The sequence below is a fragment of the Cnephaeus nilssonii genome (assembly GCF_951640355.1).
Source record: "Cnephaeus nilssonii genome assembly, chromosome: 7".
Taxonomy (NCBI): domain Eukaryota; kingdom Metazoa; phylum Chordata; class Mammalia; order Chiroptera; family Vespertilionidae; genus Cnephaeus; species Cnephaeus nilssonii.
In genome coordinates this window covers 33,048,997-33,062,135 of record NC_137078.1, presented here as the reverse complement: position 1 = coordinate 33,062,135, position 13,139 = coordinate 33,048,997, and the positions used below count along the sequence as shown (strand labels likewise).

The following is a 13,139-nucleotide window of genomic DNA, read 5'->3' as shown; positions in this document are numbered from 1 at the left end:
ACACATGTGCCGTGGCAATGGGAAATGGGTTGGAAAAACAGAAAACTTAACCAGATAGTCTTTCCCAAATCAACTGTCGTTTTGTGTGTCAGAAAGGCCAACTTCGACGCGAATACGATAATCAAGTCTAGTGCTTCTCTTCTTCAAAATATGCCTTGCTATTTCTGTCTTTCTAATTTCTAAACATCCGACGTCCGTGTGTGTGGGTTGACAGGGACAGCCAGGGCCCCGGCTCTTCCTGAGAAGAAGACAGGGACTCTTCAGGGGCCGGAGGGGAGAGGGTCCGTGTGCCCTCACCCTCGGACCTCTGATCCCCCATCTGTCCACCCGTCAAAGAAAATGTTCAGACTCTGTTCTTCCCAGCCTTTCCCACAAACTCCCACTTAATTCCGAAAGCAGTCTGGAAGAGACGGGAACGTGTTCTTTGTTCCCTGACTTCCTCTGTGCCGTCTCTTTGTACGTCTCCAGGAATTCTCTGGCTGAGCTTCTGGGGAAAGTTGGCCCGGGCCACACCCCCCCGAGGGGAGCGGCTCTGGCGTCAGTGCTGGGCCTCTCCCGGCTCTGAAGAGAGACGGGGGACTGCGAGGGCCAGGGATGCAGAGGACAGCGCTGCTCACCTTTCGATGATGTCCAGACGCAGCTGGTGGCCGTACGGCAAGGTAATGAGCTCCAGCCCTGAGCTCACGCCCATGTTCTTCCTCATCTCCTCCGAGACTTCAAGAATCCTAGCGACCTGTCGAGAACACAGTGGAAATACACGGCATCAGGAAGTGGGCCTGCTGCGAACACGGGGTTAGTGTGTGAAAGGAAAGACACTGAGCTGGACAGGGGGGATGTGCTGAACTTGCTGCAGTTCTATTTGAGCAACAGCCTCTGAAAAGACAGGTTTTCTTTGTTTTTTTAAAAAAATATACTTTATTGATTTTTTACAGAGAGGAAGGAAGAGGGATAGAGAGTTAGAAACATCGATGAGAGAGAAACATCGATCAGCTGCCTCCTGCACACCTCCCACTGGGGATGTGCCCGCAACCAAGGTACATGCCCTTGACCGGAATCGAACCTGGGACCCTTCAGTCTGCAGGCCGATGCTCTATCCACTGAGCCAAACTGGTTTCGGCTGAAAAGACAGTTTTAAATGTGATATTTGGGGGATTTTAAAACACATACTGGAATATAAAACCCGGGAGGAAAGAACCAAAATTGTTCTGCAAATTGGGTGTTTCTGGCCTGCGAGAGCACAGAGCCGTTCCTCCGGCTTTTGTGTAAGGCAGGCTGGTCCTGCTGCGACGCTCGGCTGCGGACAGCACCGTGGGCTGCGTGGGATCCCCTGCGTGGGAAAGCGGAAGTGCGTCCCAGCGGCCCTCTCTGCATGCCTGGCCATTCATGTTCTCACTTACGGGCAGGCTGGCTGCTATTACCCCTAATTACGCCTCTCCGGGCTCCGTAAACGCATCGTACGTCTGGAAACCATTAGAAAAGCGTACAGAGATTTGAAACCCGAGGTCTCCCCCAGAGGGCTTTTCCTTCAAGAAAATCTGTTTGTTTGTCCCAGCCAGCAACCCCCATCTCAGTCCCAGCATGTAATCACATTCATCAGAACCAGGTACTAGCTGGCCTCTTGTAGTTATTACATGTTACCTCAACAGGTTGCAATGGAGTCAGTGCCTCTCTAAAATGGGAACCGCGATGCAGCGGCACCCTGACGCGAACAGCGCAACCCGCCAAACAACGGTCTCACCACGCCTGGACACATGGCCCGCGCGGGGCAATTCCTCCCTCGCTCTGTGGAGCTGTCCTCCAGCGCAATGATCCTGGGCACATGAACAGTCCAGATGCCTTCGTAACAGGCTCCAAAACACATCTGGAAGTTTAGCTGTTATTATTAACCCTGACCCTTAACTTCTGTGGTTGAGCAAGGATCCGCTGTCAGCCCTGGGAAACGAGCCGGTGGGAACCAGCTGTCCAGCAGCGGGCCCCAGAATAGGATGCAGGATTCGTACCATGCTCCCCGAGCCTCAGTTTCCCCTTCTCTAACAGACTGCTAAGTTCACCTTTCTCACGGACTTTTGCAAAGGCTCAAAGAACTGTTTGAAAATACAGGGTGTGAATCATCGGCCACGTAGGAGGGGGACGAATTCTGGCTCAGTCTCTGGAAAGAGATTTACACCTTGACCATGGCAAGGCAGCCCAGATGTGCACGCCAGCCACCTGCGGTCACACACACTCCGCTTGACAGCTGAGCTGTCGGAGGCTCCAAGCCCAGCACATCTGTGGAGCGTCCTCCAATCCACACACTCTGTGGAGCGAGATTCAGGGGCTCGTCCTGGATTCGGTTTTGTTCTGGAAGCACCAGCATCCGGAGCAATCCCTGCTCTGACAGAGAAGGCTCTGGTCTGTTTTCCTTTAGCATAAACCTTCAAATCCCTGGTCACCTTCCCGGGATTTGATCAGAAAATGCCTACACCCGCTTGCCCTGTGGCTGAGCTATGGGACAAGGGGTCCTGCGCTCATGGTGCAGGGCCTGGGTCAGGGCCCCGGGAAACACCAGGGCCGCGCAGACACAGACACAGAGGAGGGACCAACAGTCTCGAGCATTGACTATGAGCTGGACCCGGCAGGGCGCCATCAGAGCCCCACGATGAGGTGTCCCAGCCTCCCTCTGCTCTTCAGATCCGAGCCCCCTGGTTCTCTGAACGCTGCCTGCTCCTCCTGCTCCTGCTCCTGCTGCCGGAGCTGCTGCAGTGACCCAGGGAGCCGAGCGGGGCATGCCTGGCCCTCCTCCCAGCTGCCTAGGGACCATCTGAGCGGCAGGGAGAGCACTGGCTCAGCTCACATCAGAGGAATACTGACGGGCACTGTGTCCTCGCAGGCCTGTCGCCCTCACTTAACTGCAAAGTGCTTTGAAGATAGCAGCCTGGCGTCAACCCCGAAGTAGAGACTTCAAAACATGGACGACCTACCAGGACTCTCGCCCCCCCCCTCCCCCCCGCCCGCTGCGACCTTCACTGCCCACACAGAGCGCGTCTTCCCCACCACGGTTTCTGACGTTGGAGTTTCTGCATTGTGTGTCCTCTGCCGCCTGGAAGATGCTATTTGCATTCTTCATCCGGCCAACTCCTATTCAGCCTTCAAAACTCGTCTCAGACATCCACCTGACCCCCTCGCTGCCCCATGCTCAGGACCCTGCCTCAGGGGCCCCACAGCTCCTGTGCCTTCCCCTACAGAGCACTTCCCACCTGCATTGTGGTCTGAATTCCTGTATCACTGTCCCTCCCGCTCTCCCACCGTGACCTGGCCCAGCCCAAGGGAGGCACTCTATCAGTCTGAATACGTAACACTACTCAACACTTGCTTAGCCTCATCCTGGCCAGGCATGGTATGGAGGGTAGTTGGTTTTATTCTCCTCCTTTTATCCGTGGGGGGAAAAAAAGATCAGGAGAGGGAAAGAGGCAGGATTACATTCAGACAGCTCATCCCCAGAGGCCATGCTCTTAACCACTGTCCCTCACTTCTAGCCACTGCGAAGACAAGTGGGTGGGAGAATGGTTCCGGTGACTGAGGTCAGGGCGGTCAGTGCCCATCTGCAGGCTGGGGGGTGGGATGTCTCAGTGGACGCCCACCCCAACCCCGGGAGTGGGGTGCCACATTGCTGGGCAGGCAGCCTGGAGGTGCTCAGGACCACGTACTGTCCCGATGGCCTTTCTGGGTGTCAGCCTGGGCTGTGTCCCCGGGTGGGGACCAGCTCTCAGGGCTCAGTGCTGCCCAGCACGTTCTGAGCTTTGGGGTGGCCCTGTCTGGCTGCCGCTGCATTTGGGGTGGGTAGTAACAGCCCGTGTTTATTTCCCTCAGAGTCACTGATTGTGCTGCTTTGTTGGCAAAGCCCTGGTCAGTGGTTCCAGGAAGAGGATAAGGAAATGACGTGGACTCAGGGGGGAGGAAGGAAGACTAAACAGCCTCGCCCTTGGGGAGAGTCAGGCAGGCTCCTGCTCCCGTCTTGGCCATGGGGGCTCCGTCTTCCAGGGGTGACTGAAGGCAGACAGGGGAACGGGGACTCACAGGACAAAATGCAGAGAGAAAATGGACAAGAAAGAGGGTGGCTGCACGTTCCTTCTGTTGCAAACAGACACAAGGTCTAGTTTCATGGCTGCCAAAGTGGGAGAAGGTTCTAGACCCTCCTGCATCAATGCTCAGCGTCTCACCTCCCACGTTACCACCGAGCCCTGCTTGAGGCCACAGGGAAGAGGGTTCATTTCCTCGGGGGAGTTAGGCAGTTATGTGAATCCAGACCTGTTTCTGCGAGGAGCTTGCTTTCCCGAGAACCTGGGCCGGTTCATGCCAGGCTCAGGGCGAGTGACGTACTGGAGCAGGAACTCTAAGTCCTCTTACTGTCCAAACAGGTTTAGCTCGCTTTAAAGTGAGAATCTGACCTGGTGATTATCCGACCATTTATGAGCACTGCCCAGGGACACTCAGCCAACCACGTAAGCTCCCCGAGCAGCCCCCTCCTGGCTGTCCTCTCAGGGCCGACACACGCAGGCACGCCACACACACACACACACACACACACACACACACGCACGCACGCCACACACACACACACGCCCCTCCCAGGCCTGGCATGAGGTCCACTGAGTGACCCCTCAGCCCTGTTTTCAGGAAGGCGCTTGTTACCCCAGCACAGCCAGGCAGGGAGGCTGCCTGGCGGCCACGTGAGCCCTCAATCAGTTAGGAGCTCCCTGGGGGAGGGGTGCTCAGAGACCACTTCCTGCCATGACTTATGGCCTTAATAAAAGGAAATTTATTTTGGAAAAGCCAGTTCCTAAATAAGCCCTGACCTTGGAAGCTAATTGATTTCACGGAGCTGCAAACGAGAAAGGCCTTATCTGTTGCTCAGATGCAGGGACCTGTCCCTTCTGCCGCGGAGCAGGCTGGGCCACGCGGCCGGAGACACCTGCTTTCCAGAAATCTCTCCCTGAAGGGTGAGCCTGCCCTGGGCCACCTCGGAACAAGGGACGCCCATGACTAAAAGACACGCTCCCTTTAAGGAATGAGGGCGATGTAAACATACCCTTGTGTAGTCACATGGAAGGACAGGCACAGAGTGCCGGTGGGAGGGAGACTCGGGGTTTGGAACCGTATGTGCAGACGGTGCCACTTTTGTGGTGAGCGACCAGACCTGCGCGCCATTATTTCCGTGTCTCTGCTTGCAGAGTAAATGTTAGCCAGGGCGATCCCCAGAAAACTGAATTCTGTGTGATTTTAATCTTTTCTCTTAATCTGTATTTTTATAATTTTTCTAAATTGAGCAAGTATTACTTATTTTAAAAAAATCAAGGTAACTTTTAAATGTTGATTAGCCCAAAGACCATTTAGTAACAATAAATATATAATGTGCGTATATATATATAAATAAAAATAACCAAGCTCTGCTCCTCCAGAAACTACACTTTCATCTCCATCCTCTTTCCTTCGCACTTGGCTTTACCAGTTCTGGCAGACTTGAGGCCAGGGGGGAATTGTGAAATCAGCCCCAGCTGGGAGGCTGCTCCAGACACCAGCGGGGGTTGGGGAAGGAGGCAGGCGCTGGGCCACTGGGCAGCAGCCTGCCATCCCTCTGTCCCAGGTGAATTTTATGAGCTTCCTGCCTGGGCAAAGGTTATCTTGGCCAGTGGCTCCCACCCCTAAAATAAATCCCCACGCTCGTGTGATCTTCGGACTTCCCGTATGAACAAAGCACTTCAACTTTGCAGGGGTGGGGAGCGTCCGGCCCGCGGGCCGTATAAAGCCTGAGAAATCATTTGGTCTGGCCCTGCCAAGGCATTAGGGGTGAGTTAATTAAATATTTGGCCAAACAGAGCAGAACTAATTTTTGGGTTGATGATTTTGCATGGCCCTCGAATGATGTTATAAATATCCAAATGGCCCTTGGCCGACAAAAGGTTCCCCACCCCTGACTTAAAAGGGTAAGGTGGAGTGAGGTGCAGACAGATGCCCGCTTCCAAATGTTCGAAAGTCAGAACAAACCCCACCCACCCAGGCCCCTACCTTGCAGTCCACGCTCAGCATGTGCCGGGCGATGACCTTGGGGTCGTTGCTGGTGAACAGCTCCTTGGCTCGCTTCAGCATCGCTGTTTCCAGGGGCTTGTTCTCCGGCGGAAGGAGCTTCGACACGAAGTCGTTGGGCCTGAAGGAGGAGGCCGTCTCCAGGAGGGGCAGTGCAAACTCGGCCTCGGCATCCTGCCCCTGGCCCATCTGCGCCGCTGCCGGTGGCGCCTGAGGCCTGGCCCTGTCATTGTCATCAAGAATCAGGTAGTTGGTGCCAGAGTTCCGGGGACCCGGCGCCCCATTCTGCTTGGCCTTCAGCAGCTCCACGTAGCTGTCCTGGGCGCAGCAGGGCGGCCTCGCTCCCCGGTCACAGCCTGTGGCCGAGGCGGGGTTCAGTTCACAGTAGTTGGCCTCGGAGTGGAGCCAGGGGGATGGAGACGGGGGAGCCTTGAGGAGGGGCGCCTTGCAGGGCTTGGGGGGTGGCTTGGGGCACAGCTGACTGTCTGAGCCCCTCAGCGCCTCCCCTGCCCTGGCGTCCGAGGAGACCCTCCGAACCACCGCCGGGCTCAGGGTGGGCTCGCTGCCCGTCCTGAAAACCGGGGAGTTTGGGCAGGGGCTTGTGTCCACACCCGAGGATTGAGGGGGCATCTTACAGCCTGTGGAGGGTAAGACAGGGTCAGAAAAAGCTCAGCTGTGGGGAGAACACACAACAAACAAAACTAGAGTGACGGCGCCCCAGCTCTCAATTCATGCCCTTGGCCATGAATTTTCATCCCCAAAAGGTAACTCAGTGTGACCACCCATGCCCAGTCTAGAGACGTCTAGGACATTCTGAGGGCAAAGTTGGCCCGACCCCACAGTTCCGGGGGAATTTAAGTCCCAGGGACTGCCGGCAGCTGGGCTGTCACAGAAAGTTGGGCCAGTCAGAGCCGGAAAACACATGGACTCTGGTAGCGAGTAACTGAACCGTGCCCTCAGAAACCCGTCTTCAGCCACCTCGCACACAGGCCTCCTCTCAGCGCCAGGGTGGGCCCAGCCTGCTCTAAGGGAGAGCTAGCCACCCACTGGGAAGGGGGGGGGGGGGAAGACGGGGCAACAACCCACATCGAAGTGGTTTAAGGAGCATTAGGAAAATCACCTTGTGGTCCCAAGGAAGGTCAGATATAAAAAGAATGAGAGACAATCCCATGGCCACTGATATGATTGCTTACTCGGTTTCCCCACACCCCACACCTTCGCACTCCTCTGGCTGAAAGGAGAACGGAGAGGAAGAGGGGTTGCTAGACAGCTGCTCCACCCCGAGCCCCGGGGCCAGCCTACCCGCTCTGTCCTGGGAGCGGACCACATGGGCGCACTGGTCATGAAGACCCACGTTCGCGCACGGGCTTGGAGTCAGAAAACCTGAGTTCAAATGCTGGCTTACCCACGTACCTGATCGATGCCTCTGGACAAGGCACTTAACCTCTGTGCCTCAGTTTCCTCAGCCTCGAAAAGGGAATAACCACGCTCGCCTTGTCATGAGGCTCAAAAGCTAGTACATGCAGCCCCCAGCTCAGTGACTCGCATCCGGATCTAGTCCTACAAACCTCTGCAGGCAGAGCCCTATGTCTTTCCCAGAGGAGGTGACCAGATGGAGCAGAAAAACAGCCTGAAGGAAATCAGGGGAACACTGTCGCCCCCCCCCCCCGCCCCGCTTTCCCCCCCTCCCCCCGACATTCCCAGTGACCTACCAATCGGCAGGTAGCTCTCCGACTGGTGGGCTTTGAGGGATAAGGCTCTTCTGTCCTGCATGTGATCCAGGCAGGCGGGCTGGCTGCCGCTCTTCTCTTTATTTCTGGAGCAAAAGACAAGCCGGGCAGAAACCTATCATTAAGTCATAGAGCCTTTAAGCAACACGGCGGGACGATTGCTCAGAACAAGAGAGCCTCCGCATACCCCAACAGGCCAGGAATGTCTGCGGGTGAGAGCACTGCTGATGGGGCGATTATGACGTGACTGTGCCGTGGGCTCCATCCCGCAGCCCCACCACCCGGCCAGCCAGTCCAGGAGGCCTCCTCGGGGCCGTCCCAATCAGTTGATCAGAGCAGGGTAAAAGTTTCAGAATATTCTCAGGAAGACCTGACAAACGGAAACGTGCACTTTTTACAGAGCCTAACATTCTTACCAAGGAGGAACGACTTAATTACCTGCCATTCCCCCATTATGTAACCGTGTCACAGTTTCCACTTCAGTGTAAACCTCAGGTCCCCCAAATACTCCCCAGGCCCGCCCGGGGGCCGTCACACCCACAGCCCCCTCCCTCGGGCTGGGGGTGGCAGCTGGGAGGCGCGGAGCGCAGGCCCGCAGGGGAAAGGTGGGATAGAACTGCACACAGCTAGCTAGCGTTCTCCAGGCCTTTGCCAGTTCAGGTGGGAATGTCTCCAGCACCGAGGAACAGAATCCCCTTTTTGCTGGAAGAGAAAGCACTGTACGAGTTGTAATGACCTTTCCTCGGCCCTCCTACAAGCTTACGTTACAGAAATCGCAACGTTTTTCCTACCTTTTCAAGCACCAAAGAAAAAAAAACAACAAACCGAATTTTTAAAAAACCACCACCCCAAATTCCCAGCAACAGAGAAATTCCAGCAACCCCTCAGAGATAAGGCAGGGGCAGAGGGCAAATTCCAAAAGGCAATGGCTTCTGAAAAGTGATCCTTAGGCAGTGATCACCGGGACAGTCAGACTCCGCTGGCCACACACCAAGCTGGAATGCAACCTGGCTGGGCACACACCTTTGCCCAGGTGGCGGCCGGCCAGCCAACCGGCGGCCGGAGTCAGGGACGCGCAGGAGCGCGGGGGGCGGGGAGGCGGGCAGGACGCTGGTCATTACTGACGTTGAGCCTACCCCACCCCCACGGCGAGACACCTCTGCGCCCGCTGCCTGTGCCCAGAGGTGACAGAGCTTCGGAGCTCTGCTCTCCAAGGGCGGGCAGAGGAGGCTCTGCTAGGCCTGTCTCGTTCACGTGGAGGCTCTCCCAGGCTTCCTTCCATTTCTTACCTTGAAAAATAATGTATTTTAAAGCCCGGGCTCCGAAGGCAGACCAGGGGCCCTCCTCCCAGAGCCAGACTCAGCGGGGCCTGTGTGTGTCGACAACCACCCTCTGGCCCTGCCATGGCATTAACCCCCTGCTCGTCAGCTGAAGAATTCCCAGAAGGAACAAGAAAAGAGGACCCAGAACTTGAACATTTTAAGGGATCTCCAGTCTAGTCTTATGACCATGGAAAGGAGAATTTCTAAATACCTTAGATAAAAGTTCTTCCTCCCTGCCCTGGCCGGGTGGCTCAGTTGGTTGGAGCATCGTCCCGTACACCAAAATGGTTGCCGGTTCAATTCCCGGTCAGGGCACATACTTAGGTTGCGGGTTTGATCTCTGTCAGGGTGTGTATTGGAGGCAACCGACTGATGTTTCTCTCCCTCTCTCTCTCCCTTTCTCTCTCCCTTCCTATCTCCCTAAAATCAATAAAAAACGTATTATTGGGAGAGAATTTTTTAAAAAAAGTTCTCCCTCCCTTCCTGCAACTGCCCTCAGTCTTGCATTCTACTTCCCTCCAGAAATAATAATCATTATGATTAACGCTTGCCTAGCACTTACGTGCTGTTCTAAGCACTGTGCACACTGAAACCATTTAACCCTCACAAGCCCCATCTTCCCAGGTGAGGCAAGTGAGGCCCAGAGCAGGCGAGCAGCTTGCTCAGGGTTCACCAGGTGAGAGGCGGGCCAGCATTCACGTCCAGGCAGGGGTGGGGGTGGGAGGGGGCACAGCCAGATGCTGACTGACAGCTACTAGAGCTTCCTAGTAGCACAGCTGTACTTTGTATTACTCAGAATCCTGTGTTTTACTTGTGAATTTTTGAATTCAGGAAATTACTGTTTATGACATTTCCTCCTGGTCCATCTGATGAGTATCTTTCCAAGGAGGGTGAGCTCCTTGTCTGCCTCACCAAGCCCGGACATGGCCGGAGGGCCCCTCCGCGGTCCCGACACCACCCGGAGGCCCTGACCCACCTGAGCAGGTTTCCTCTGGGCAAGCTCGGCTCGCGGGCCTGGACGCTGCCCATGGTGAGGCTCAGCCTCTTGGCCACGTCTGGCCTTCCCTCCACCAGGCTGCCCTCCCGGGCCAGGCCAGGGGGGGTGCCGTAGCGCTCCTCCAGGCACCGCAGGGGCACCGTCCTGTTGATGGGCTGGAAGATGATGGCTCCGCTCTGCTGGGAGATGGGCCGGCGGTTGCCCACGTAGCAGCGCACCAGGCCGGGGATGGAGTCGAAGCTCTCCATCTCAAACTGGTACTGCACGCGGCTGTAGGCCTCGCTGAGCCGAAGGACTGTCCGCTGGATCTTGAAGTGCTGAGCGAGGTTCTTCCACTGACAGGTCAGAACAAAGTTCCCGGGGCTGGACAGGGAGTCTCGAACCAGGAAGTCGCCATCTCGCTGCACGAGGTTTTCTGACACCTTGGGGGCAAAACCGTGAGTGAGGAGCAGGAAAGCAAGGCCAGCTTACCTTCCTTTTAAAAACTGTATTTCTCCCCCCTTCTTTGGGCCAACGGAAGACAATGCCGTGTTGTCTCTACTCCCTCAGTTGGCTCTTGACTTTTCAAAAGTCTAATTCTTAGAAGACCCAGCCATTCATGCTGGCCACTCAGTATGTGCCAAGTCCTGCTGTAGGCACCGGGTTCATTGCAGTGAATGAGGCAGACTGGAGTCCCCACTGCATGGAGCTTCTATTTGGAGTGGAGAGCTTCTTTTTAGTGAGGAGGGTATGGTATGTCAGAGGTCATAAAGTGAAGGAAAAAGTACACTAGGAGGTAAGTGCCTGGGAGGGGATCGGGGGATGGCTGTCACAAGGTGGCGCATGATCAGTTCCCAATTGAGTTGGTGCCAAAGGTAAACGACGTGGTTGCTGAGGAAGGGGGCTTGGCCAGGAGAGGTTTTAAGGAGGAGGTAGGAGCCCAGCTGGTCTGCAGGCGAGGGCAAATTTGGATGGTGCAAAGGCAGTGCTCCACGTGGGGCTCAGCATGAGCAGAGGGTGGGGCTAGAAAGGGGCAGGGTGCTTTGAGGAGGAAATGATGGGGCTGGAGCAAAGGATCTGCGAAATGGGCGGGCAGGGCGGGCAGGGCTGGGCTTGGACAGGACCCTGGCCAGATGGAGGCCCTGGAACAAAGTTGGGAGGAATATACATCTGTATACATAATATATGCAAAGCACAAGTACAATGGAACACAGTATTTGATTTAAAAAAATCGTTAACTATGATGACGCTGACGTTTATAGAAAAAGGAGAATGTATACTGCGGTGCAGCACGATCTGATAGGCAGTTGGCCCGGGTTTGCATTCTAACTCCGCTGTGTGACTCTGGGCAAGTTACCTAATCTCTCTGTGGCTCCGTTATGGGACCTGAAAAGCAGGGATCAGGTGACTACAGAGCAGCAGTCAAAATGGAAAGGAGTGTTAGCCATAACTATCATTATTATTGTTACAGTGTTCAGTTATGCAAGCTGGAATGATTCAGAGCTGAAAATTTACACTCACGGCAAGTGGGAACAAATTTTATGATCGAGATAGGGAGAAGCATGGCAGCGACAGTCACGGATTTTATAAAGTTTGATAATTTTTCCAGGCCATTCCAACATTTGATCAGTTAGCTTAGAACAGTATGCCACCATGGCTACTTTAAGTTGCATCTTAGCCTTAAAAATATTTTTTTGTCACCCCCCAAATTTCCATTTCTTGGAATTGAGCCTGAGGAAATAATTATAGTTGTGAACATAGCAGTTATCTTACAGGATGTTGTTCAGCATGCCCAATAAATAATGGTGCATGTGTACAACGAAAATGCACACCATGTAGAATGGTATAGGAGAATATTTGATAGTTGGAGAAAATTCTCAGGGTATGTCATTAAGTGGAGAAAGTGGGCTTCCAAAAAGTATATGTGGTGTGATGTCATCCTTGATTTAGAAAAGTCTGGGAGGATTTATATCAAACTATTCACAGTGGTTATCTCCAGGAGGGAGAATTATGGGTGAGGGGGTAATTTTCTCCCTTTTTTGCTCCCTGTATTTTTCTACAATCAAATTTAAACTTAAAAAAAAAAGAGAGAAAAAGTTAGACTAAGGATTATTTCTTTGATAAGGCTGAGAAATCTGCTTCATTAAAAAAATAACTCATGCCATGATGCCCTTCCCTTCACCCCCACCCACTCCTTTCCTGTCATATTGTCTTGGGTAAATGACTGGCGGGTCAGGTTGTAATAAAAGCCCAAGGAAAATTCTGGACCTTGGTTCTGTACTTGTTTTGTTTTCCACTTTCTATATTATTAAACAAACAAACCCCCATTATTTATGGCTATCGCTCAAACAGCAATCACAAGGTACATTCCAGGCCATGAATCTGTGATCACTGATCTGGTCCCTCTTCTCCCCCATCCCTGGGCCAGGGGGTCGGGCAGTGCACAGGGGGGGTTGTTGCTCTGCGCCGCTGCCTCAATGATACCCCTCTCTTTATCGGAAATTAAGCCACTGCCTCAGAAAGGAAGCAGGCTCCGGAGGCGTGAGGCTGCAGGCAGCCAGCCAACAGTTCAATCATCGGAACCACAGCCCGGCCTTACTTCTCAGGTACCACCCTGCGGTGGCTGCCTCCTGCCTGCCCCGTGTTTGCAGACCACAGAACACCTGCCTTTTCCGCATCCACTTGCTGGGCGTGTGGAAGTGTACTTTGGTTTTCTGACTTTCGCTTTTCCCAAGGTGTCCTTAGAGGCGGGCCGAAGTTAAGCCACTGCAGGCCATTTTATAGTATTTGTTTTTGGCTAAACGGGGAAACAAACCTCCTACACGGCCTTGGTGCATGACCCTGCAGGGTCACCGGTTTGGGCACTGTTTGAGAACAGCCGGGTGTGTGCTGGCAGGGAGGAGGCAGGTACCTGTCGGGGGATGCGGCCGTGGTACCAGGCGTGGCTGCGCAGGTCCTCACTGCTCAGCAGCAGCTCCTCCTCCAGCTCCTTCTTCAGCCTCTCAGGGGTTCTGTCCATGACGTGCCTCTCCTTGGAGAACTGCAACA

General features: G+C 54.4%; 1 protein-coding gene across 3 annotated transcripts in view; it reads right to left on the bottom strand.

Annotated features, from left to right (window-relative positions):
- BCAR3 (BCAR3 adaptor protein, NSP family member) overlaps nt 1-13,139 on the bottom strand; it is a 110,482-nt gene that overhangs the window by 15,552 nt on the left and 81,791 nt on the right. For all 3 annotated transcript variants that reach the window (XM_079776261.1, XM_079776262.1, XM_079776263.1), the window contains 5 exons: nt 13,003-13,131; nt 10,092-10,534; nt 7,776-7,879; nt 6,046-6,701; nt 618-733 (listed from right to left, as the gene is read on the bottom strand). In XM_079776261.1, the coding sequence (XP_079632387.1) occupies nt 618-733; nt 6,046-6,701; nt 7,776-7,879; nt 10,092-10,534; nt 13,003-13,131 (1,448 nt within the window). The remainder of the gene's footprint in view (nt 1-617; nt 734-6,045; nt 6,702-7,775; nt 7,880-10,091; nt 10,535-13,002; nt 13,132-13,139) is intronic.